The 27,444-nt window shown below is 49.6% G+C and overlaps 1 protein-coding gene across 4 annotated transcripts in view; it reads left to right on the top strand.

The window, feature by feature from the left end:
* Positions 1 to 6,615, top strand: part of KIAA1614 (KIAA1614 ortholog) — a 383,065-nt gene extending 376,450 nt beyond the window's left edge. For all 4 annotated transcript variants that reach the window (XM_069641447.1, XM_069641446.1, XM_069641449.1 and 1 more), the window contains one exon: positions 5,705 to 6,615. In XM_069641447.1, coding sequence (XP_069497548.1) covers positions 5,705 to 5,898 — 194 coding nt within the window. In that variant the 3' untranslated portion in view covers positions 5,899 to 6,615. The remainder of the gene's footprint in view (positions 1 to 5,704) is intronic.
* Positions 6,616 to 27,444: the final 20,829 nt, after the last annotated feature.

Genomic DNA, 27,444 nt, shown 5'->3' with positions numbered 1-27,444 from the left:
GCCCTAGAGGGTGCCACCAACGGGGGACTTGGTTTCATATGTGGTGGAGCTGCCCGCCCATACAAGTTTATTGGACGGAACTACTTAGCTGGATCAAAGATATAGAGGGTTATGGTCCAGCGCTGCACCCGTTGGAAATTCTATTGGGCTCCCCCTTGCCCGAGTCCGAGGTGAATGCCTTCCCCAAGGTCATTGGCGCCATGTTGCGGGCAGGGAGGTTGGCGCTCGCGCAAAAATGGAAGAGTGCCCTGGCACCCTCTAAAGAGGAATGGCTCTGCAAACTCAGGGTGATTTTCAACTACGATAAACTCACCGCAATAGCAAACGATACTATGTCAGATTTTATCCAAGATTGGACAGCAGTGCTGCTGCACGATGACTGTATTTCAATGCGATTATAATGGGGCAATTGTACAAATGTTTGCATGGCACAGGCCCACTCACTCCTCAGAGGTTTGGTCTTACCTTGGCCTAACCGCTTCGGGGTTTTACCCCACTGTTTCAAGGATCACTTATTACTAATTTATGCTATGCAAGTGTTCTCCCTTAAGCTTAAAGTATTAGCATCTTCTCTGAACTTGGCAGGTTAATTGTTGGGGGGAGGGGACGGGAGGGGGTAAGAGGGGTTGGGAGTTTGGGTAACGGGGGGGGGAAACTCATCGGAAAATGTTACTGACAATATGGTCTTCATCTTGTTTAACTCCTTTTTTGCTACTTGGATAGGCCGCATGGCCCTCCCTGTTATGTATGTTGTCAATAAACAAAAAAAAAAATTATAAAAAAAAAAAAAAAGTTAAACACAGATGTTTTTAAAGAGATATGGAGGAAAGTAGACTCCATAGTAAAGATAAAACAGAGAACAGAGTCCCAAAAGTCAGAGCAAATAAGAATGAATGAGGGGAAAAAGGCTCCCCTCATTCAGGATGCAAAGAAAAAGGTCCAGCAGTCCAGCAAAAAGTGCTGGGGGGTCTCACTAGGAGAGGGGGTGAAGCATAACAATGATAAATCTCCATAACAACTAGAAACTCGCAATGTCTCACACATCACACTTTCTCTGCGTAATATTTTGTGTTCAATCCGTGATTAAACAGTGCTGGAAAAAATGTAGACATCTCAACATAGTCCAATGTCCTGTCAGCTCCTTCCTCGTTGTTCTAACTGTCCACTCAAGAATGGGTCGTATGGGAATGTACAGTTTTGGGACATTTTGCAGTTCTGTACAGTTTGAAAAGACGCATGGCAGAGAAAATCGACCTTTTAAGTCCAATCAAGCATGGATTAAAGGATTCCTATATATAACCATAGCCATTTCTTCTGTAGCATGGAATCACAACACCATCTAGCCAGATTTCAAGGCTTTTGAGGAGATGGGTGGAACTGCATGCATCAAAAATGAGGAACACATTTGAATCAGATGCTGAAGTAGAGCCAACGCTTTATGCTGAGCAAGCATCCACAGCAGCTAATCTTCACTCGGCCTGACCTCCACCATCACCTGGTTCACAGGACAGACACGCATGCTGAGGCGGCCAAAATGGGTCATGTAGTCCCTGGGTGGTTTCACTTCACACAGTTCATAAAGTCCTTTGCATGCAGCACTTCTATTTTGCATGCTGGCTCTGCCAGTATATACCAGTATCCCCATGTACAAACATTCTCTTGTTGGCTTTGCCTTTATGCCAGTAAAACTCTCATGCCACAAGAAGAAAATTCATGTTATTGCTGCTGCACAAATGCTTCCCCAAACCCCCCCCCACCACCATGTTGTATATTAGAATACTCATGTTGACTTTGCCCTCAGCGGCAGTAATACATGCAATGCTACAGTAAAGAGACAAACTATAACCAAAACAGGGATGGGTGGAAGGTTGTGAATTAATCTGAATCACTGACACTGCTCTGGTTAACCTTCTACACCACCTTGTTTTAGCCCGTCTGCGCCATTGCAAGAGGGGTCCAGCCATATCCAACATATCCAAATCATTTAGGTACTGCCACCAATAGGAGCAGCCCAGCCTGAAATTCTAGGCCAGGTCCCCTCTGCACAGAAACACAAGGAACCCCAGACATGTTTCGGCCTGCTACATTAATAAACATTTCCTTGTTTGGCTGCATGTTACCTCCACTCAACTTGTAATAACACTCATCATGTTCACTTTGCCTTTAAAACCAGTAAAACATGCAATGCCACCATAGGAAGACATTTACTTGATGACTGCTCAAGTGCCCGCACCCTCCCCTTGTATGAACACACATCATAGTGGCCTTACCACTTATGCCAGTATAAAATGGCAGGCCAAAGGTACAATATCCATTCTGCCTGCCCCACTGTGCTGTAACCCCCCACCCCAAACCTTCCATTCATCAATTTGGTTTTGCACATAAATACCAGTAAAACATATAAGAAAATGCCCATGCTCCAATGCCCTTTGCCTGTCCCTATCCTTGCACACACAGATTAATACCCATTCACCAACCAGCCACTCACCCATTGGCGGCTGGTGAATTGTCTAATTGGAGTAGTCTAAACGTTTCCCACAAATATGCCAGAGCGTGCAAGTGTAGCGAAGGAGCCCCACCCAATCAAAGATGGTTCAAAGATTTGGGGATCCCTCCCTGCCTCCCAGAGAAATATTTGTGAATACTAAGTTAAAATGGTGCATTATACAGCACACTTTCAGTGAAGAATTGGGTAAAAAGCCAGACAGTTTGCAATAGATTTTGTAGTGTAACTCTAATCCAAAAATCCAGTGGATGCAATTGACCAATAGTGCAAAAGAGCATTTCCATAATGCCTTTCCCACAATATATGAGAGTATAAAAACATTATCGTGCTGGCTGTGCCTATACATGTTTATGATGGCTGTGCCTATATGTGCCAGTATTCCCATATAAGAACATACTCGCTTTGCATAATGCCAGTAATGATACTATAAGAAAACATGTCTAGGCTGGCTTTGCCAATATATGGTAGTGCGTCCATGTAGGGACATACACCTGTTGGCTCTGCCATTCAAAATGCCACGCCAGAATAAGAAAATGTGCCCAAACTGCCTGCATCAAAATGCCAGTCTAGCCAAGTAACACATATCCTGCTTGGTTTATCATATTTGGCCAGTAAAAAATGTCATGTCAGAGTAAGAAAGGGCTAGACTGGCTGCCCCAAAATGCAAGTTTACCCATTAATAACACAGCATGCCTACTTTATCATGGATGGACGTTCAATTTACATTATAGCACACCTCTTTGCCCCCCACCCACATTTCCCCTCTCCCTCTTACTCTAAATCACCTTCCCAGTCCAGCATAAAACGCAAGCACACACACATTCTCACACTATTCACTTGCTCATTTACACGTGCAACCATTCACCATACATACACACAGAGAGCCACACATACATCATCCATTCACATATATTACATAATACATATGCCCCCACACATCCCCTCTTCCAACCCCCAAAATCAGCTCCTAGCCCCTAAACACAAGCACAAACACATTCACACAGCGTTTTATTTTTATTTTTTTATTTGACATTTGTATGGTGCCTATACACAAGTGTTTCCAGGCGCCACAAGGCAAGAAGGGGAGGGGGACAGACATGCAAAAATCAAAGGAAAACAAGAAAAAAAGAAACGGTTATATTGGCCTTGTGACAATCACTCATGTGCAACCATTCACCATACACACAGACACACAGACATGCACACCCAGCCACCCACACATCATACACTCACTCATTCACATGCACAATACATGAGACATATATACCCCACATAGCCCTTCTCGCTCCCACCCTGCACCCCCAACCCCAAAAATCAGCTCCTCAGCCCAGCATTAAACACAAATACACACACACATTAACACACCATTCACTCGCTCATTAACTCACGCACCCATTCACAGCTCCGGCTGAAAATGTGTGGGTTGCCTTTGGGCCCTCCCTTGTTTGGAGTGGAAACGGTCTGAGGCACCCTTGGGGTGCATACATTATAATGGAGACACAGGAATACAGCCAGGGGTTAATAGTTGCAGATTATCATGAGACGGCCAGCCAGCGGGGAGCTGATATACTAAATGCCCACTGAAAAGCTATGAATCCTCCTTTTTCAGCAAGTGGCTGATGTGGAGAAACGGTGTTAAAAGGCAACCCTTCTTTATAGCCTGAGGGAGGTGGCTGCCGAAAGGGCTCCAGCAAAAGCAGCTTGTAAGGCGAGCGCTGCAACGCACACATTTAAAGCCCAAGAACGAAAATGATATAGATAGCAATATATTGCCCTATTATGACTGCTGACTGGCAACAACTAAAGGCTCCAACGCCGTCCCTGACCATTCACCATACACTCACACATTCACACACGTTACATAACTTACATAAGTCACCCACATGTACCCTCTCCCTCCCACCCCAACTACACAACCCCCAAAATCAACTCCTTAGCCTAGCATTAAACACAAAATACTCCTACATTCAAACACCATTCACTCGCTCATTTACATGGGCACCCATTCACCATACACTTACACAGTATACATATATGCACACCTTTGCATGCACGCGTGCATACACACACCTTTACAAAAAATAAATGTCCTCCCATTCACAGCGAATCCGTCCCTCTGAGGGACTCCTCTGCAGGCAGATGGCAGGGCTGCCGAGTTCCTGTCATGCATAGAGCAGAGGAGCTTACAAAAAGAAGATTTTCAGCCTTATTGCGGCTAGTGGCGCTTCCCTTGGTTTTTTGATAATTTTGAAAGGATAAATATAGAGCAAATTGGCTGCAATGTCGGAATCAATTTATCCTGAGGCTGAGCAGGACTTAGAATTGAAAAAAAAAAAGATCTTGATATCCGAAACTCATGGGGCTCAATGGGAATATGGAGGCGCTAATTACGGCCCCCCAAATAGCAGGCACGTAATTAGTGCCCTGGCCCCTTAGCGGGACCGTAAAGGACGTGTGGTCAGACGACACGTTCTTTGCGGTTCCCGCTAAGGGACCTCGGAATTGGGCGATAAGGGTTTACCGGCACCGGTCTCCTTACCGGTGCACCGGTAACCCTTACCCCCCAACTCAGAATGACCCCCAAAGTCTTTTCAAGATTTTCAAATTCCTTACTTCTTTAGTTTTCTGTGATACTTTACAGTGATGAATTGCCAAGGAACTGTTTATGATATGTTTAATTTGTGCACTGCTAAAGTTCAACGCATGTGAGCAAGAAGCTGCAATGCTATTACTTATCTTGAAGTGCAAAATGAAAGCGTTTTTCAATGCATTTTGTTAACATGTTTAAACTATTTTTCTGCAACGCATTCGAAGCTGCATATTAGCCTTGTAAAAACAAATCTAAACAGATTATATGTTGATTATATAGATCAGCAAATGTAAGATCTCTTACATTAGATTAAGCAAAAGGCCAGGTATTAATGGGGATGGCAATGTGTGGCCATGTAGTATAAGTAAGGTACTTTATCCCATATATCTCATATATTGTGTACTAGACGTTTTTTAAAATACTAAAAACATTTATGAGATAATATATAAACAACGAGAGCCGTTCAAGGATTGGCAATCAATATGTCATGGGGGATGATTAGAGATTTGCAGAAATGATGAGATTGAGGGGGAATGGCTCTGGTTGAAAAACAGAATGATAAGAATGCTTTTCAGCAGATGTTGACGGCCTCCCTTTGTCCTTCTCAGGTGTTTACGTGCAGGAGATGGCGGATGCCGGCATCGCCAAGCTGTATGCTGGACTGCTGAGCGTGGGTGATGAGATCTTGGAGGTGAATGGGGCAAAGGTGGCCGGAGTCAGCCTGGCCACACTCAGGGACCTCATGGCTCAGGCAGAGACACTTTCCATCAGGCTGCTCCAGCAGAGGCGCCCTCCGCGGTAGCACCAGCCCCTCAAGCATCATTTTGGTCTGTAGAGGTGTGATCTTCCCCATCTCCCGAGAAGACTCAGCAGAGATACTATGGATGAAATCCCACTAATGATGGTGAGAGAAAAGCAGCCGCACACCCCATGGCACCACACAGCACCATTCACAGCTGCCGGAGTTCCAAAAAACCCCAATGAAATGTGAGCAACACAAATATGGCGAAAACAACCACTTTAATGCTCATCAGAAAAGATACATTCGCCATGGTCGTCTGTGGCGCCCCTGCTGGCAGGGTATTTGTATGATCATGGGAAAGGCATATTTCATACTGGACTTCTACTTTGAAAATGTATTCGCTGTCAAAATACACAGGCCACAGCGCTGGGCGCCAACATACTGTGGCTATTTGCTGCACAGACATGACTACTAAGAAGAGGGGAACACTGTTCATGTTACTACAAGTATTGATCTAGATACACCAATAATAACCAGGAACCGAGCACTACAGGGTTTTATTTCTCATATTTTCATCAGATCCAAAGCTGTGCACATGGAACTAGAGGTCAGAGGGCTACAAAGACCAACGTTGCCCTCCTGGCACCCACCTATCCCTTCCTGTGTTCAGAAACATGTCCTACTTTCACTGCCACCATTTTCACCACCATCCACCCTTTCTCCACAGACCTCATGCCGTTTTTAAATTATTAAATATCAGAAAGCCAAAGGAGAACATGTACTTGGTGTGTGTCTTTTTTTTCGGGGGCGTAGGGGACTGGTCTGGTTTTTACATGGTAAATGTTTACAAGGGAGGAAGACAAAGGGAGTGGGTATAGCTTGTGTGAGCCTGTGGTGGTCTACGGTTATCCAGGAAAACGGGTCGGGGAATGTGGAATATATCTGCTTGGATGGAACAGTATCCATTCATCTATGTCTATCTATCTATCTATGTTTGTTTTTATATAGTGCTGTTCGCCCTCAAGCCACCGAGCGCTCACAAGGACGGACACATAGTACAAAAAACAGAAGTACGGCAGAGTTCTGGTATCCTAAGAACTGATTAAGTCACCAGTTGATTATGCTGTTCCTTCATTGAACAGTCAAGTCTTAAGTTGTTTTTTAAACATGTTAAGAGACACACAGTTCTTAAGGGTAGGCGGAAGGGAGTTCTAGACCATTGGTGCCCAGAAATTGAAGTTAGTTCCACCAACTCTTGAGAATTTGTCAGGGTTGATACAAATCATGATTGTTATTGGACCGAAGATCTTATCAACTAAGTAAATGGTGCAGTACATGCTAGGCATTTAAAAACCATAACTGCACCCTTAAATGTTTTTTTTTTTTTTACTTTTAATTAATTAATTAATTCAACAAACAATACAAACCAAACAGGCAATGCATATATCATCAGTTTCAAACAATACATCATGTTTAAAGGGTCACTTGCTTCCCCACTATCCCTACTTGGTTATTCCTCTCTTATATGTTTTATGATCATTATATTGTCATATATCACACCAGCTTTTTATCAAAAATAGCAATGTATTTATTTTTCTTAAAACACATCATGTAAAACACTTTTCAACACTTCTTTTTTCTTTTTTGTTCAATTGTGAGAACAATCAATAGAATTGGTTGGCAAACAAACATATATATCAATACTTTTCAATTACATTATGCACATCCAAAAATTTGTAGTAATGCATTTTTTGACAATTTTTTCAAGATAAAAATATCATAAGGATCTGTTGTTTGCTCCCCTCTGTCATAGAGAGAATTATGGAAAAAGGAAAGGTATCACTACAGAGACCCTTGATGGCTTTCCAAAGGAGTAGGTCGATAAAAGACCAAGTCATGAGAAACGACATCACTAAGCAGACTACGACACAACCTACCTTAACAGAAACATGGGGACTACAAGCCCCAGAAGAACACTATCCATGTGGATCCTGCGCGTGTTGTGCACAAACTAAGAAAACCACTGAGATTGATCTGGGTTTGAAAAATCTTTGGAAACAACGAGTGTCGACAAATTGCAATTCTTGCTTTGTGGTTTATGTAATCTGGTGCCCCTGTAAAAAGATCTACATAGGGAAGACAGAAAGAAAAATCAAGGTACGCATCACATAACATAAAAGCTGCATAAGAAACAGAGCACATTCGGCAACCATAGTTGATCATTTTATTGAAATGATACACAAAGTGGAAGACCTGAGATGGTCAGTAGTATATATGGTGAGACAAACAAATGACTTGAATCTGGATAGAAGAAAATTAGCCAGAAAAGAGAGAGAATTGATCTTCCTCACAAAAAGTACAGAGGTAGGCCTTAATGAGAGAACAGAGTCAGATTTTTCCAACCCGGTCGAGATAGGGACTACAAGGCTAACTACAAGAGGAGATAAAGTTAAATAACAACAAACTCTATCACCACCACAGTTGAAGGAGTATTAATAAACTGACATTCCAACATGGATAAGTAGCCCGCAGTGAGGCAAAAGACGAATATTGGAAACTCCACAGAAATCTAACTGCATGGAATGAACATAGAGCTATACAAAGCCTCTATAGGTACTCCCAACATGTACCTGTGCTTACCAGACGTGAGCGTGGGACACTGTGGCTCGCGGAGGGCGGTGCCGTAGTGAATGGGGAGTGATGCGGCGCGGGGACTCCGCATGGAGGCGGTGGAAACTGTGGACGTCGCGTGTTCGGGCTTGGAGCGTTGTGCTTCCTCCGCGACTTCCCGACTTTCGATTGCAGAGCCGCCGAGACAGAAGACTAAGGGGCCGAAGGCTAACGCAGGAATGCCAACGAATCTATAAAGAGGGGGAGTGACGTACACAGCGTCAACAAATCACGTGACAAGTGGAGCACATGGTCAGTCTAAAAGTATAAAAAGCCGGTCATTTGCATTTGAAAAAACAGAGGAGAACACAAACGGCAAGACATGAGAAGAGATGAGAGCAGCATCTGTTAACGAGGGAGAGTCCCGGACAAACAAAGGTGAAACCGAAATCTAGGACCCCGAATGGAGTAAGAGGAGAATAGCCATAGGTAAGATAAATGAACCTCAATCTGTGGAGCCAGTTAGGTATATCGGAGACTGCCTGGAGGTGCATAGATTATAAAGAACAATAGTTAATGCTGTGATATCCCTTTAACCGTAGACAAATAGAAGCTGAAACATACGCGACAAAAGAAGGATTGGCTAACACAGTGCTGGTCGTACAGTAGGCAGTAAGAGCCCAGAAGTCCTGAGCCCAACACAGCAGTGAGAATCGGATTAATACACCAATAAAGTAGGTCAGTACGAGCAGACCTAAATGGACAAGATGCAGAAAACTAATAGATATTATAACAACTAATGGATTTTAAATAAAAGGAAAATGTTGAAAATAATCACGTATGTATTGCTTTAAATAGTGGAAGAACGGGGAGGAATGTCCCAGATGGCATTCGGGAACTAGCTATCCAGGTGGATATAGCAAAGTATCCTGGAGTTGAAGGTCATACACTAAGAAGATAGACAAAGTAAGATCTAACAGGATCAAGGTGATTATATGCGAAAGAATACCTAGATAAGGCAGAGACTGGCAATAGGCCAGCCATTGGGCGTACTGATTTTGAGACTAATTGGAGCCATAGACTAGAAGATACCGGGTCAGGAAACATGTGACTTGTAGCCTGTGTGTATTGAAATGGAGAAATATAGTGTTGCAATCGATGTGCATAAGGAGCTAGTTAAAAAATGTTTGCTCCTTAACACTGTTAATAAGGACAGTAGGTTATATGTAATAGAAACATAAACCTGGAGGTGATTCGAAAATTAAAATTTGAATATCCCTTCTCTTGCTTCCTTTAGCTATCCGTTTGATGGTTGGACCTCAGTGAATGGCAAATGGAACCTCATTTATAGTGGATCCATAGAAAGAACTCTAAAAAAGAAGACAAACAAAATTGCACATCTGAATGAAATGTGGTAGAAAGAAGTTTTTACCCCTGAAGAATTTCCTTGTTAGTGGTATGAAAGAGTGTAAGGAATGAAACATGTCGGGTATGGTTTGAATGCAGTATGAAAGTAAGCATGGATGATAGTGATACAGAGTAAAGTGGTTTTGGGACTGGGAGGCACCTCTCTATGACAGAGGGGAGCAAACAACAGATTCTTATGATTTTTTATCTTGAAAAAATTGTCAAAAAATGCATTACTACACATTTTTGGATGTGCATAATGTAATTGAAAAGTATTGATATATATGTTTCTGATGTTTGTTAATCTGCTTAGAATCACATGCTGTGCATAGGTCCGACATCCAGTGGTCACTGCGGAGTATTGCATTTTATTTTTCGTAGTCGAAAAGGGGACGTCGACAAGGCGTGTCTGTAACACTATCCCTATAGTGACGTGCATTGTACCCACAATCCCTCACGCGTCGAGGTCCCTCAGATTGTTTTTTTCCGCCCAGTTTCTGGTCGCCTTTCGCGGAGCTCCTAGAGAGACATTGCTAATACTTGCCACGGACCTCGGTCCTTTGTTATACTTAATATATTATTAACGATCCCTCCCCTCGACGTTAGCTGTGAAGCTGTTTCTCCGCCGAACATATTTTCGACGGAGAGGAAGAGCGGAGGAGATCCTTCGGCGCTGCCGAACACGTGGCCTGGCCTCGACGGCCAACATACAGTAGGGAGAGTGGGGGTTCGAACTTTTATCTTCTCTTTGAGAATGTCTTTCTTTCTCCCCTTTCTTTCCCTTGGGGTTGTTATCGCCAGCTATTATTGCCTCAGCTATGGAGAGGACACCTTTTAAGTTCTGCCCACGCTGCAGGGGCAAATATACTTGGAAGGATAAGCACAAGCTCTGTAATCGTTGCTTGCCCCTCGATCACAAAGAGGACAGCTGCGCAGCCTGCAAGCTCTTGAAACCTAGAACCCTTAAAGAACGAAGGGTTAAAAGGTGGGCGGACTATGCGATGTCGAAGTCAGTTTCCTCACCCGCTGCCGCTGTTACTGAAAGTGACGAGGAGGGCGATAACTCGACGTCCGTTACGGAAGTCATGAACCCCCAGAAGGAGCGTTCCCGCTCCTCGACGTCCGTCCCCGGCCCTGACGGGCTCGGCTCACGCCCTGCTTATGGGGATGAACACCCCGGCGACAAGGACGCACATAAACCCCATAAGGCTAAACATACAACCCACGGCTCTTCTTCGTCGAGAACGAAGGATCCATCAGCGCCGAAGGGGACGCAGGGCACTCCGGCGTCTACCGCAGACCGTAAAGGTCTCAAGCCCCACCCGCAAACGCAGCCGCGACCAGCGATTGGGCTTTCATCTAACACGGGCGCTACCCCAAAAACATCCGACGTAACGCTCCATAGAGCGGCCGTCGAGGTACAACGCGCAACGCACACAACGTCGACATCAGAGCCCTCGACGGACAAACTCGTTGTCGAGAGCCTAGCGAGAATTGTCTCCGAAGACAAACGTGCGCGGACGACGAAACAAACGTCGAATACCGCGACGAAAAAGCGCAAAGGTAGCCAAGAACTGCCCCTTTCATCTAAGGACGCTTCTGAACTACCGGAGGGCTTTTCAGAAGGAGACGGTAACCTCTCGTCGACGTTGTGGGAGCGTTCGAAGCGGTTCGAAGGTGAAAACACAGATTTCCCCCCTCTAGACTATTCAGGGGTACCCCATGAGACCCTTGAAAGACTCCATTCTTGCATGGAGAAAATGGAAAGGTTTCTAGGAAACCAAGACCCACCCACTCACAAAAGACAAAGAGAATGGCCCCAGGATGACCCTAGAGTCAAGATTCCTAGGCTGGTTCCCCCTTCCACAGATGTATATGACCTCACTGAGGAGGAGCAATACCTTCAGGAAGATGAGGAGTGTTTGGGTGGGCAAGAAGAAGAACTTGAGGAAGAGGGGTTCGAAGAAGATCCTTACACTAATTTCGAAGAGGATACAGCTACATCGCAGCCCTGGCAATCCCCGTCAGTGCAGCCGTGGCAATCCCCATCAGTGCACTCAGACCCTGATTCCTTTCACCCTTCTCCTCTCAAGGATTCACATATTGGGAACTCCTCTCCCATAGATGACCAACCTTCTCTCAATGCACTATTGCGCAAGGCAGCAGCGCATTTTGAGCTTGACACAGGGGAAGCTCTTCCTGACATAGACTTTGTAGAAAGAGTTATTAAAGAAAAAGCCCCTGTTAGCCAGTCTATTCCACTCCTGGCTTCTATTAAAAGAAGAATTTCTCCTTCCCTTTCTAATCCAGCTTTAGTAAGAGGGGTCAACCCTAGAATAGAAAAGCTCTTCAGCCCTTCATCCTCTGACCCTTTATACATCAGAGGACACTCTATTCCGGACTCCCTTGTAGTTACCAACACAAGGGAAAGAGCAGGGGTACCACTATCCACTAGTGAAGCACCACCTGACAAAGAAGGCAAGAAGCTGTACGCACTTGGGAAGAGAATCACGACCTCCGCCGCCTTCTCTACTAGAATTGCTAATAACAACTCCCTATTAGCTAGCTACGCAGATGCACAGTGGAGCAAGCTGCGCAGCGAGGCAGAGGACGCACCTGAACCCCTGCGGTCACGTCTGCTAACTATAATATCAGAGGGAACACTTGTAAACCAGGGCATCGTTAAGAACTCCCTAGATGCCGCTGAGACTGCTGGCCGATCCCTGGTTCAGGGAATACTTCTCAAACGACACGTTTGGCTACGCAATTCAGGTTTTAAACCCGAAACCCAAGCCTCCCTCATAAATAAACCCATAGAACAGACGCATCTGTTTGGGAAGGCAGTTGATGAGGCACTAGAACATGCTAAGAAAGAGTTTGATACCATCAAGACTCTTGATCAAATATCTAGACCCCCTAACAGGCGAGGCTATGGTAATAGACGCTCCTTTCGTGGCCAAAGACAACAGCAAAACCAACAACAATGTTACTCTGCTACCAACTGGCCCTCTAACCAGGGTAACACCCAGTTCAGTCAAAGAGGCCAACGGCGTGGCAGAGGAAGAGGTCGTGGCTCCAGCCCCAGAGGTTCCACGCCCAATACCAGCAAATGACCCGAAGATTCGGGTCCCCTCCCATGCATCACCGGTCGGGGGCCGGCTAACATCGTTCCTATCAGCATGGGAGGGAATATCGTCAGACCGATGGGTATTATCAACCATAACCCACGGATACTGCATAGAATTCAACGGTTACCCAAAGTACAAACACCCACGAAACCAACGCAGATCACCGGAGCACCTCACCATTCTTTTACAAGAAGTAAAAGAACTGCTGAAAAAAGAAGCAATAGAACCTGTCCCCCTATCTCAGGTAACAGAAGGTATTTATTCAGTGTACTTCCTTGTACCCAAAAAGGACTTAACCATGCGCCCTGTATTAGATCTGCGCCCAGCGAACAACTTTGTCAAACCACAAAAGTTCCGTATGGTAACCTTGCAGGAAGTAATCCCACTGTTATCACAAGGGGATTACATGACAACGCTAGACATGAAAGATGCATACTTTCATATTTTAATGTTGCCAGCACACAGAAAATACCTCAGGTTCAAGATAGAGAACAAACACTACCAATTCAGAGTACTACCCTTCGGGATAGCTTCTGCTCCAAGAGTATTCACAAAAGTACTGGCAGTAGCAGCGGCCCACCTGCGAAGGCTATCCATCCCAATATACCCTTACCTCGACGACTGGCTCATAACCGGGGATTCTTACGAAACATGCTTCTCCAATACCCAAACGACCGTAAACCTTTTGTACCAACTGGGCTTCTCCATCAACGAAAAGAAGTCCAGCTTAGAACCCAGCCAAACCAAACAATTTTTAGGGGCTCTAATTCAAACAAAGGACGGCCTCGTCTTCCCCTCCAACGAGAGGGTCCAAAACATGCTGTTTCAGATCCCCCATTATGTAACAGGTCGGGAGGTGACGGTACGCAAAGCTATGCGCTTGCTAGGGATGATGGCGTCATGTATTTATTTGGTACCTCACGCGCGTCTGCGCATGCGCCCAATGCAGGAGTGGCTCAACAGCCAGTGGTGTCAGGCCAGCGGACAATGGGACGATCTAGTGGTGGTCTCGCAGGCCTTAGTACTTTCGCTGAGGTGGTGGACAAAAGAAAACCTGCTAATAGGGAAGACTTTTGCCACACCCGCGGTAGAAGCCACTCTAACCACAGACGCATCCCTCACAGGATGGGGGGCTCACCTATCCCATCAGACTGCTCACGGAGCGTGGACTCCGAGCTTAGCATCCAAACATATAAACCTGCTGGAACTTCTAGCAGTGTTCAAGGCACTGAAAGCCTTTCAGAAACACCTGCAAGGAAAGACAGTGATGGTCCTCACAGACAGCACCACAGCCATGTACTACCTCAACAAACAAGGGGGCACTCACTCTCCAGGACTGTCCAAACTGTCCCAGAATATATGGAAGTGGGCTCTCAGACACAACATGTTTCTACTATCGCAACATGTACCAGGGGAACTCAATCTGCTAGCAGACAAGCTCAGCAGAGACTTCCCACTGCCCGAAGAGTACGAATGGCAATTGCACGAAAACATCGTCTTAGACGTCTTCACGCAATGGGGTTTTCCGGAAATAGACCTGTTCGCAACTATGGAAAACTCACAATGCCAAAATTACGCCTCCAGGTACCCCCAGAACCAATCCAAGGGGAACGGTCTGTCGATTCAATGGTCAGGGAAATTTGTTTACGCCTTTCCCCCGACTCCCCTTCTCAACAAAGTGGTGCACAAGATGCACCAGGAGCAGGTTACCATGATACTAGTGGCCCCAATGTGGGCCCGGCAACCTTGGTTCGCTCACTTGATGGAGATGTCCCTATCTCCCCCAGTGAAACTTCCCTGCCCATACAACATGCTGTCACAAGACAAGGGCAAGACACTGCACCCATGCCCTCAAACCATGAACTTAGCAGCCTGGCTCCTGAGATCGTAGAATTTGGCCATTTACAACTCCCTCAGAGATGTATGGACATCCTCAGGGAAGCCAGAAAACCAAATACTCGCCACTGCTATGCTAGCAAATGGAAAAGATTTGTCATCTGGTGTACAAATAGGAGCATCAACCCAATTGACTGCTCTCCTACTGACATTGTCCTATACTTGACCCATTTACTGGATTCAGGTCTAGTGTTCAATTCTATTAAAGTCCACCTAGCGGCACTTTCTGCATACACCACTTCCCAACTTAAAGTGTCGTGGTGTGATATATGACAATATAATGATCATAAAACATATAAGAGAGGAATAACCAAGTAGGGATAGTGGGGAAGCAAGTGACCTTTTAAACATGATGTATTGTTTGAATCAAAGTCTATTGGAGGGCTGGTTATAAGTGGTCGGTAAAAAAGTACCTCCAGTCTCTCTGAGTTATAGTGTATATCATCAGTTTCATCATATGTTTTCATTACTAACCTCTGCTTCCCTTATCCCACCCCCCTTTACGAGTCTATAACTTTGCACTTTCTGTTTCTGCATCCTGTGGTACAGTCTCCCCTACTACAGGTTCTGCCGGGTCTAATAGTGACCCAAACAGTTCGACTATCAGTGATTTCCAGGCCATCAGGGACTCGGTCTCCTCTTCCCCCCTTGCATTGTTCGTTTCTTGCCATACCATGGTTTCTGCCTCCGCCCATTTCTGCAAGTCTCTCCACCACACCTTCACTCTTGGTTTATGGCAAGTCTTCCAACTCATGGCAATTCTTCTTTTTAGCAAGCACATAAGCCAGATCTTTCAATTTGCCCATATGCTTAAGCAGCACCCTTAAATGTTATCCTTTGTTCAACCGGGAGCCAATGTAGCTTCCTCCTTGCTGATGAGATCTTCTAGCGTCAGCTTAGACCAAAGACAGCCCTGCCCGCTCCATTTTGTATTGTTTGCATTGTTATAATGTTGGTCTTAGAAGTACCCATTAGGAGACTGTTACAGTAGTCTAATTTAGAATTTATTATTGCACCAGCAATCAAAGCAAGATTTTGCTCAGTCTAATATGGGCAAATTTGCCATAGTAAATTAGAATAGAAAGCACACGTTGATTTTAAGTATGACGCATGTTGCTTAAAAGAGAGATGTGAGTCCATAAAACACTCCTAGCGTTTTAACATGATCTGATACCAAAATGGTGTTATTATTAATTTTTAAATTTCGGTATTGATCATTTAATTTTTTTAACTTTTGAGGGGTTCCAACTATTAGTAATTCATAGACCTCAGATAAGTGAAAAGTCATGGATCCTGGAATTTGGGAACATGCATGGATTTCTGTTGGTCTTGAGGAAGGTGCAGATTCCGATGTGTGGGACTCTTTCATTACAATTTAAACTCTTATTTTCCTACCATGCTGAAGTGGGGTGAACACCTAACACATCCATGACATAATACATGGAAAACAATGAATATTACCCCTGTGATAGCGCAGGGAGTCTTGATTTTATTACAAACTCATTATGCTTTAATTCCTTTATTTCTACTCTTCCAGCAGATTTAAATGTTCATATTTATTTTAAACAACACAATAACATTTTTTAAAAAAACATGAAATGGAAAACTTCTCCAAAACTTTACATCCCATGAGCCCCAGTGTCTCTGCCAGTCCCACGTCCATATCCTGTCCTTGGGCTCCATGCATCACATTCTGCCGAGGTCCTTTCCTCTTCTTTGAGGCTTTCCCACTGACATTCTGGGAGAAAATGCAAATATACTCCAAAATGCACAACCAACACGCCACCACTGGCAGCAACCAAACTGCTACTCCATTCCAGAGCTCTTCTCATGGCTCCCGTGGCTGAACACCCTTGCAAAGCCTTGCTGCACTCGGCCTCGAACTCTCAGCTCGTCTTCTGTTCATCCCCTGCTCTGAATGAGCTCCAAACTGAGACATGTCTATTCCCGCCAGAGGCATGACTTCACGTACCCATTATGCTATAGTAGCTGCCGCTACAGCCTTGAATGGCTTCCTGCGCATGATGAGCAACTGCAACACCTCTGCTGGTCTGACTTCGCTTATCCTAGCCTCGTAATTCACGACACATTCTGCTACACATAACTTAGGTTGGCCATGAAAATATGGATACAAAATAACTGTCAAATGGCTCTTAGTCCTTCTAGTCACGGAGTGGGACACCCCCTCTGGACCAAAAGTCTTCCTGTCCACCTCGAACGCCTTTACATCAGACACCCTTCTACAGGATACAACAACTTCAAACTTCCTGATCCTACTGGTCCATCGTGTACTCCCTTCCATTTCTCTCCAGTAACCACCAAAGAAGTAGAAAATAATATCCTGGGGCTCAAACCTTCCAACTGCCAAGGAGATATTTGCCCAGCACCGACTATCAAGGATGGAGCAAGAGAACTAGCACCATTCATAACAGCCCTAATTAACTCCTCCTTCAAAAGCTGCTCAGTCCCTAACAATCTAAAAGAGGCATGGGTCATGCCTCTTCTCAAAAAAACGAATCTAGACCCTAATATACCAACCAATTACAGACACATAACAACAGTACCATTTCTCTTTAAAATATTAGATTGAGCTGCTTATCTCCAAATACAAAAACATTTGGAAGATAATGAGCTATTAGGACTTCAGCAGTCCGGCTTCAGACCAAGACACAACAGCGAAACCGCTCTACTAGATTTAAAAATTCAGATGGATGAAACCAAAGACAAGGGCAAGCTAGCCATCCTCCTACTTTTAGACCTCTCAGCTGCGTTTGATCTTGTCAACCATCAGATCCTTACCAAACATCTAACCTCAGCCATAGCCTTCTCGCCGAATGCCGCCAGCTGGATCAAATCGCTCCTCTCTAACAGAACAACTAGGGTCTTTGCACCATCAGCGTCCGCACCTCCTGTATCCATACATTGTGGAGTCCCACAGGTATCTTGAGTTTCACCTACGCTCTATAACATTTTTACTAAGCTCCTCTTTGACCATCTTGATAATCTGGGTGTCACCTACACAAACTACGCGGATGACACCCAGATCCTCATCACTCTCTTGGGTTGCTATGTTAAAGATTCTAAACTGATAAATATCTACCTTGAGATTCAGGCCTGGATGGCTGCCCACAGCCTGTGTCTTAATGACAATAAGAACGAATTTATGATCATTGTTTCACAAGTTCGCCTCAACGATTTGGACAAACGCTACAAGACCTTCAACATTGATGGGAACACTATCAACGTCGCCAACGTGGTCAAAACCCTTGGGGGTCTATCTAGACTCCACTTTATCTCTTAAAAAACAAGTTAATACTATAGCCTCTACCACAGCTTACACTATCAAACTGATAAATGCCTGCAAACCCTACTTATCGACCAACAGTTGCATTACTCTAACCGGAGCACTGATCCTCTTGAAGATGGATTATTGCAACACTCTATTCCTAGGCTCTTCGGCACTGAGCTTAAACAGACCTCAAGTATTACAAAATAACGCCCTTAGGTCGGCATTGAATATCCCTCGCTCTGCACACATTACAGCCCTTAAACGGGATGCATTCTGGCTACCCGTGCGCGCTAGTCATCATGTATAAATGCCTTGCTAATACGGTGCCAAAATACCTTACAGACAAATTCTCAAGGTGTCAGTCAGACAGACCCACTAAATCCCTCTACCTCAACCATCTCAACATCCCAAAATATAAATTGAAAACTGCAGGAGGGTTCAGCTTCCCGGTGCTGGCGGCTAAATGCTGGAACTTACTCCCTCCAACCATCAGAGCAGAGCCCTCTTTCTGGGCCTTCAGAGCTAAAGTCAAAACCTGGCTCTTCGCTCAGCACTCAATCTAACTCAGCTCTCAGCATAGTTCTATCCATCACTGTCATGCTACAATGTATATATTTGTATAGAATCTTCTCTCACTGACTAAACCAGGCTTGTCTTGAGTCTCATCTGTAACCCAAGTCAGCTGCCTTCTTGTGCCATTACATGTCAGACCTTTTGTAAAATTAAATTTTGTTAAATTTTTAACACTGTAATATTATATATTGTAATTGTAATTGTCATTTTGCTTCATGTCTATATTGTAATTATGTAATAGCATGCATGTAATCTTGTAACTTGCTGTGTTCTCAAGCAAAAGCGCCTAAATATCCTTGGGTGAGGCGCGCTATATAAGTAAATAAATTAAACTAAACACAGCAACATTGCCAGTTTCCCTGAAAGGTGGTGAGCTGATAGATCCCTGTTACATGGTCAGCTTGTAAATAACCACAAGACTGCGTTACCGTCCCACAGTTGTGTATACACTCTTTCACACCCTTTAGCAATCGCACTATTGCTGGGTGTTCCCCTATAGGAGCTCCGCCCAACAGACCGTGACTCGCCGAGATTGCTGACCTATAGATATCTATAGTCAGAAAGGCCTTCCCGTCTCTCGCTAGGGATGCCAGAAAATTGAGAACCTGAACTAAAGGGAAACAGGATGAAAATCGCGTTGGCTGCATCATAGGCTCCATCACCACGCAGCGTCATAGCTGTTGAACGTAGAGGGGGCCAAGGATTGCTTGATAAGTCCCACAGCCAATTTTGAAATGCCTGACAAGCTCCATCTGCTCCTGACACACTGCACGCCAGCAGGGGAAGCTGCCCAATCCTCGTCAGAGGATGATAGTTCCCGGACGGGTCTGAAAGGCGATCCTCTCTGAGAGGAAGCACTCGTTGGAAATCTAACAAATGTTCCATCAGAACAGGAAACCACACTTGAGACTTCCAGTTCAGGGCTACTATGACAGCTTCTGCTTTCTCTCTCGTGATCTTTGCTTGAACTCTGACCAACATCATGAAGCGGGAACAAGCGTACTGCACTGGGCCTGACCACACTTGAAAAAAAGCATCTGCTCCCTGTGCCTCGTGGTCGAGTCTCCAGCTGAAAAACATCAGTAATTGTTTGTTCAATCTGAACGCAAATAGATTGGTGTCCAGAGGACCCCACAGGGCTTCTATTTGGGCTAACACTCCCCTGTGCAGCATCCAAGCACTGCAATCGTGCCAGTAGATGGGTGTTCCAGTCTGCTACCACATTCTGTACACCTGGGAGATACTTAGCCGTCTCAGAGATTTTCCTGTCTAGGCAATAATGCGAGAAGCCCTTCTTGAGTTCCACCAACATCTGCGACCGTGTGCCCCCGAGGGGATTTATGTATCGGACTGCCGAAATGTTGTCCATCCTGAGCGGTATGCAACACTCTGCCTTCTCCTTGGTGAAGCCCTTTATCGCAAAAGAGCCTGCAAGCACTTCTAAGCAATTGATGTGAATTTATTTTTGAATGTTTTTATTTGCATTTAGTTAGTTACAATTATGCATTAATTTCAATAACGCGTGCCTATACTTGTCAATAGTAACAAATAACATTTAACAACAACTTTGTACACATGCTTGTGTCCTGCATATAGGTCTCTGGGCAGGTGTTGCAGCATCCGGGGTGGTGGTTAACTGTCCCTTATCGCAGTTGGGGGGTGTTTACATGTCACAGGGGTATATTCAGGCCGATTCATGGAATAATTAGCGCGGCGCAAGTGGGCAAAAACGTGCGAATTGCAGTGGAATAGCGAAAATCGCAGTGCAAGTGCGAAAATCGCACGAAAAGCAGCGCACATCGATTCATGGAAGGCCGTGCGCGAGAAAACCAGCGGATGTGCGATAAAAAAGTGCGCGGCGCACGTTGGCGCACAGGCCATCTAACTGCGTGCGCCAGGTCACAGCGAAAATCGCACAGGCCACAGCAAAAATCGCACATAGCGCGGCGCACGCAACAAAAGTAGGCGTAACACGGGCGTAACACTCGGAATGGGGAACAACTTGCCAAAACGTGGGCGTCACGGGGGAAGTACAGGGCACAAGTGCGCGGAACGCCCACACGTTCGCCTACAACACGTATTCATGGAATAGAATAGGGCAAAAAAGCGCACGCTCAAACCAGCGCACAGGCACAAACACGACCGCCACAAGAAAGCAGGCGGTAGCGTCTCTGCGGCTGTAAGAAATGTGCGCCAAAAGGTGCGCCAACAAATAGCACCTATATACTGCCATGATGAATGTCCTATACTGTGGCCCTCCAGGACAAATGACGTGCAAAGGGGTACCCACAAACACGGACACCCGCTGACAAAAAATACGTGTGCGTGTATACCGGGGTGCGCGGGAAGTCTCACACGCGATTTGGCCGGGTACGTGGATTTCAGGGGTGCGCGGGAAGTTCCACACGCGATTTGGCCGTGTACGTGGATTTCTGGTGTGCGCGGGAAGTTCCACACGCGATTTCAGCAGGGTATGTGTATTTCATGGGTGCGCGGGAAGTTCCACACGCGATTTCATCACGGTACGTGTATTTCAGGGGTGCGCGGGAAGTTCCACACGCGATTGGCCCAGTGCGAGCAGGGTACGTGTATTTCAGGGGTGCGCGGGAAGTTCCACACGCGAATGGCCCCGTGCAAGCAGGGTACGTGTATTTCAGGGGTGCGCGGGAAGTTCCACACGCGATTGGCCCCGTGCAAGCAGGGTACGTGTATTTCAGGGGTGCGCGGGAAGTTCCACACGCGATTTCAGCAGGGTATGTGTATTTCAGGGGTGCGCGGGAAGTTCCACACGCAATTTCATCAGGGTACGTGTATTTCAGGGGTGCGCGGGAAGTTCCACACGCGATTGGCCCAGTGCGAGCAGGGTACGTGTATTTCAGGGGTGCGCAGGAATTTCCACACGCGATTTCAGCAGGGTATGTGTATTTCAGGGGTGCGCGGGAAGTTCCACACGCGATTTCATCAGGGTACGTGTATTTCAGGGGTGCGCGGGAAGTTCCACACGCGATTGGCCCAGTGCGAGCAGGGTACGTGTATTTCAGGGGTGCGCGGGAATTTCCACACGCGATTTCAGCAGGGTATGTGTATTTCAGGGGTGCGTGGGAAGTTCCACACGCGATTTCATCAGGGTACGTGTATTTCAGGGGTGCGCGGGAAGTTCCACACGCGATTGGCCCAGTGCGAGCAGGGTACGTGTATTTCAGGGGTACGCGGGAATTTCCACACGCGATTTCAGCAGGGTATGTGTATTTCAGGGGTTCTGGGGAGTACCACACGTGAATTGGCCGTGTGGGTCCTCCCAGGTGTACGCTCCACAACCTCCACGGCCCCTGCAGGCAGCCTACACCACGGGGGACTACCCTGCACCCCTGCTCATGTCCCGCAGGCAGCCCATCCACCATGGGCATGCCCCCCAGCCAACCCACTTGTTACCTTGCACTACTGATCAACAATGCATGTCTCCCACCACCCCCACCCCCCAGCCACCAGGGGCACCCACCACCAGGCCCCCACTCATGTCTCCCACCACCCCCACCCGCCTGCCACCATGGGCAGCCCCCACCAGGCCCCCACTCATGTCTCGCACCACCCCCACCCCCCAGCAGTGCAGGGGCACCCTCCACCAGGCCCCCACCCATGTCTCCCACCACCCCAACCCCCCAGCCACCAGGGGCACCCTCCACCAGGCCCCCACTCATGTCTCCCACCACCCCCACCCCCCTGCCACCATGGGCAGCCTCCACCAGGCCCCCACCCATGTCTCCCACCACCCCCACCCCCCAGCAGTGCAGGGGCACCCTCCACCAGGCCCCCACTCATGTCTCCCACCACCCCCACCCCCCAGCAGTGCAGGGGCAGCCTCCACCAGGCCCCCACTCATGTCTACCACCACCCCCACCCCCCAGCAGTGCAGGGGCACCCTCCACCAGGCCCCCACTCATGTCTACCACCACCCCCAGCCACCAGGGGCACCCTCCACCAGGCCCCCACTCATGTCTCCCACCACCCTCACCCCCCAGCCACCAGGGGCACCCTCCACCAGGCCCCCACTCATGTCTCCCACCACCCCCACCCCCCAGCAGTGCAGGGGCAGCCTCCACCAGGCCCCCACTCATGTCTCCCACCACCCCCACCCCCCAGCCACCAGGGGCACCCTCCACCAGGCCCCCACTCATGTCTCCCACCACCCCCTACCCCCTGCCACCATGGGCAGCCCCCACCAGGCCCCCACTCATGTCTCCCACCACCCCCACCCCCCAGCAGTGCAGGGGCAGCCTCCACCAGGCCCCCACTCATGTCTCCCACCACCCCCACCCCCCTGCCACCATGGGCAGCCTCCACCAGGCCCCCACCCATGTCTTCCACCACCCCCACCCCCCAGCAGTGCAGGGGCACCCTCCACCAGGCCCCCACTCATGTTTCCCCCCACCCCCCAGCAGTGCAGGGGCAGCCTCCACCAGGCCCCCACTCATGTCTACCACCACCCCGATCCCCCAGCAGTGCAGGGGCACCCTCCACCAGGCCCCCACTCATGTCTACCACCACCCCCACCGCCCTGCCACCATGGGCAGCCTCCACCAGGCCCCCACCCATGTCTCCCACCACCCCCACCCCCCAGCAGTGCAGGGGCACCCTCCACCAGGCCCCCACTCATGTCTCCCACCACCCCCACCCCCCAGCAGTGCAGGGGCAGCCTCCACCAGGCCCCCACTCATGTCTACCACCACCCCCACCCCCCAGCAGTGCAGGGGCACCCTCCACCAGGCCCCCACTCATGTCTACCACCACCCCCACCCCCCAGCCACCAGGGGCACCCTCCACCAGGCCCCCACTCATGTCTCCCACCACCCCCACCCCCCAGCCACCAGGGGCACCCTCCACCAGGCCCCCACTCATGTCTCCCACCACCCCCCAGCAGTGCAGGGGCAGCCTCCACCAGGCCCCCACTCATGTCTCCCACCACCCCCACCCCCCAGCCACCAGGGGCACCCTCCACCAGGCCCCCACTCATGTCTCCCACCACCCCCACCCCCCTGCCACCATGGGCAGCCCCCACCAGGCCCCCACTCATGTCTCCCACCACCCCCACCCCCCAGCAGTGCAGGGGCACCCTCCACCAGGCACCCACTCATGTCTCCCACCACCCCCACCCCCCAGCAGTGCAGGGGCACCCTCCACCAGGCACCCACTCATGTCTCCCACCACCCCCACACCCCAGCAGTGCAGGGGCACCCTCCACCAGGCCCCCACTCATGTCTCCCACCACCCCCACCCCCCAGCAGTGCAGGGGCAGCCTCCACCAGGCCCCCACTCATGTCTACCACCACCCCCACCCCCCTGCCACCATGGGCAGCCCCCACCAGGCCCCCACTCATGTCTCCCACCACCCCCACCCCCCAGCAGTGCAGGGGCACCCTCCACCAGGCACCCACTCATGTCTCCCACCACCCCCACCCCCCAGCAGTGCAGGGGCACCCTCCACCAGGCCCCCACTCATGTCTCCCACCACCCCCACCCCCCAGCAGTGCAGGGGCAGCCTCCACCAGGCCCCCACTCATGTCTACCACCACCCCCACCCCCAGCAGTGTAGGGGAACCCTCCACCAGGCCCCCACTCATGTCTACCACCACCCCCACCCCCCTGCCACCATGGGCAGCCTCCACCAGGCCCCCACCCATGTCTCCCACCACCCCCACCCCCCAGCAGTGCAGGGGCACCCTCCACCAGGCCCCCACTCATGTCTCCCACCACCCCCACCCCCCAGCAGTGCAGGGGCAGCCTCCACCAGGCCCCCACTCATGTCTACCACCACCCCCACCCCCCAGCAGTGCAGGGGCACCCTCCACCAGGCCCCCACTCATGTCTACCACCACCCCCACCCCCCAGCCACCAGGGGCACCCTCCACCAGGCCCCCACTCATGTCTCCCACCACCCCCACCCCCCAGCCACCAGGGGCACCCTCCACCAGGCCCCCACTCATGTCTCCCACCACCCCCACCCCCCAGCAGTGCAGGGGCAGCCTCCACCAGGCCCCCACTCATGTCTCTCACCACCCCCACCCCCCAGCCACCAGGGGCACCCTCCACCAGGCCCCCACTCATGTCTCCCACCACCCCCACCCCCCTGCCACCATGAGCAGCCCCCACCAGGCCCCCACTCATGTCTCCCACCACCCCCACCCCCCTGCCACCATGGGCAGCTCCCACCAGGCCCCCACTCATGTCTCCCACCACCCCCACCCCCCTGCCACCATGGGCAACCCCCACCAGACCCCCACTCATGTCTCCCACCACCCCCACCCCCCAGCAGTGCAGGGGCACCCTCCACCACACCCCCACTCATGTCTCCCACCACCCCACCCCCCAGCAGTGCAGGGGCACCCTCCACCAGGCCCCCACTCATGTCCCCCTGCATCCCAGCCACCAGGGGCACCCTCCACCACGCCCCCACTCATGTCTCCCACCACCCCCACCCCCCAGCAGTGCAGGGGCACCCTCCACCAGGCCCCCACTTATGTCTCCCACCACCCCCACCCCCCAGCAGTGCAGGGGCAGCCTCCACCAGGCCCCCACTCATGTCTCCCACCACCCCCACCCCCCTGCCACCATGGGCAGCCTCCACCAGGCCCCCACCCATGTCTCCCACCACCCCCACCCCCCAGCCACCAGGGGCACCCTCCACCAGGTCCTCACAATCCCCAATCATGTGCGTAATGGTCAGCCTCCACAGCCAAAAAGCCCTACCAAGTAACCCATTCACCCACATGGAAATGGAAATTACATGTTACACCCCCAATGTTCATGAAGCTAATGAACCCATGTCCGTCACACACAATGGTTGCAATTGAATGGGAAAACACCCAACATGACATGCATGAAACCAATGAGATGATACCACACAGTGAAGTATGAAAACAAAATTGTATTGAAAAAAAAAAAGAATGCTAAAGAAAGGAAACAAACTACAATGGGAATGAGAAAAAATAAGCTGCATGTCCGTATTAAAAAAAAAAACTGCAAATCAGAATCCAAAAAAATGTCGTCCAAAGTCAAATGTATAAAAATCTCTATGCAACAAAGAACTATGTAAAAAACTACCAAGGGTCCATGAGCCCAACTGAACAAAGGAAACCTACTAAAAAACCTAACTAAAAATCAACTATATACAAAAAGTGGAGCAGTGTCCGTCGACTCCAAATCATAATAAGAAACAAAGGAAACCTAAAACTAAAGAACTATATACAAAGGCGGCGGGCAAGTCCAGCGGCTCACTCCGTGGTGTCCCGGGCCAGGGCATCATCGAACTCCTGTTCGATGTCCTGGAGGCGGTCCAGTTCCATGGCCCCGAGGGTCCGCAGGGACGACGCCGTGTCCTCCTCCAACCCCCTGTGGATTGCCTCGAGGCACTCGGCCCACCTCAGGGCCCTCCGCATGGAGTTCTCCGCCCTGACCATTGTGAGCCGCGCCTCTTCCACCCGCCGCTGCTCCGCACCTATGGCGTGGCCCAACCGCTGCCACACGGAAGACACTCTCTGTCCTGGGTCCCCCTGCCCTCCGGCCGATGCCTGCCCCTCCGATGTTGAAAGCCCCGAGCCTTCATGTCTCCCACCATGTTGCTGCTGCTGCTCTGCCTCTGCCCGTGCACTGCCTCCTGCTGCCTGCACATCCTCCGCCGGCTGGGGTGCAGTTGTTGATGTGGCCACCCCTGCTGGACCTCCGACTCCCGACTGTGGCAGGGATGCCTCCTCCACCAGCCTGGCCGCACCGTCAGAGGCAGCTCCACAGGGCACCCAGGTGACTGATGGGTGGGAAGATGGCACAGAGGACGACTGGCGCGTAGGGGGTCCAGTTGAGGAGGGGGTCGGAGCAAGCCCCATCAGACGGAGGAATCCGGCCTGGGTGACCTGTCCCAGCAGGCTGACGTGGTCAACGAGCCATTCGAGATGACGTGCAGTCTCTCCATGAAAAGACTGCAGGTCACCTCGCATGGCCCGTTGACGCAACGCCACACCAGCCAGGACAGGCTCAACCCGGACCTGGATGGCCACGTCCGCAGGCAGAGGAAGGCCAGTTGACGTCAGCTCATCCCCTGCCTGAAAACGGGTCTGGACGTAGGCATCCCTGCTGGTGCAAGATGATGCAGGGACAGGATCGGGGACAGGATTGCACACAGGCACCTCCGCGGCGGCCTGTGCTGCCTCCTGTCCCTGGTCCTGCACTGCACCACTAGCACCAGTGGGATCCCCACCTCCAGACCCCGTCTCTGGTGCTTGCACGGCCCCCTCCTCCACCAAACCCCCCACCAACCTGGATGACTCCGTGCCATCTTCCCCTGTTGGGCCCTGTGGGGTCCCAGCTGCCCCTTCTGCTGCCGAGGAGTTCAACTGCAACCTCCGCCTCTTGGACCTCCCCCCGGCAGCTGCGGCCTGGGACGCGGCACCGGACTCCTCACTCCCCGACGAGATGACAACACGGGAGGGGAGCCGGGCCTTGCGTCTCCGGCTGGCGGTCGGATCCCCGCCGCTGTGCTCCACAGCACCTTCTCCGCCCTCTTCATCAGTTGACGCTGCAGACAGGGAGAAACAAAACACAGGCATCAGGGCACTGTACAATGGACACATACACACATGACAGTTGCACATGAGTGGCATTGGCAAACCTCAGACATGTCATCACAATCCCCAACACACATGTCATTGCAAC

Source organism: Ambystoma mexicanum, chromosome 1q (genome assembly GCF_040938575.1).
Source record: "Ambystoma mexicanum isolate Mex_15411 chromosome 1q, UKY_AmexF1_1, whole genome shotgun sequence".
NCBI lineage: Eukaryota > Metazoa > Chordata > Amphibia > Caudata > Ambystomatidae > Ambystoma > Ambystoma mexicanum.
This window is presented reverse-complemented; position numbering and strand designations above follow the sequence as displayed.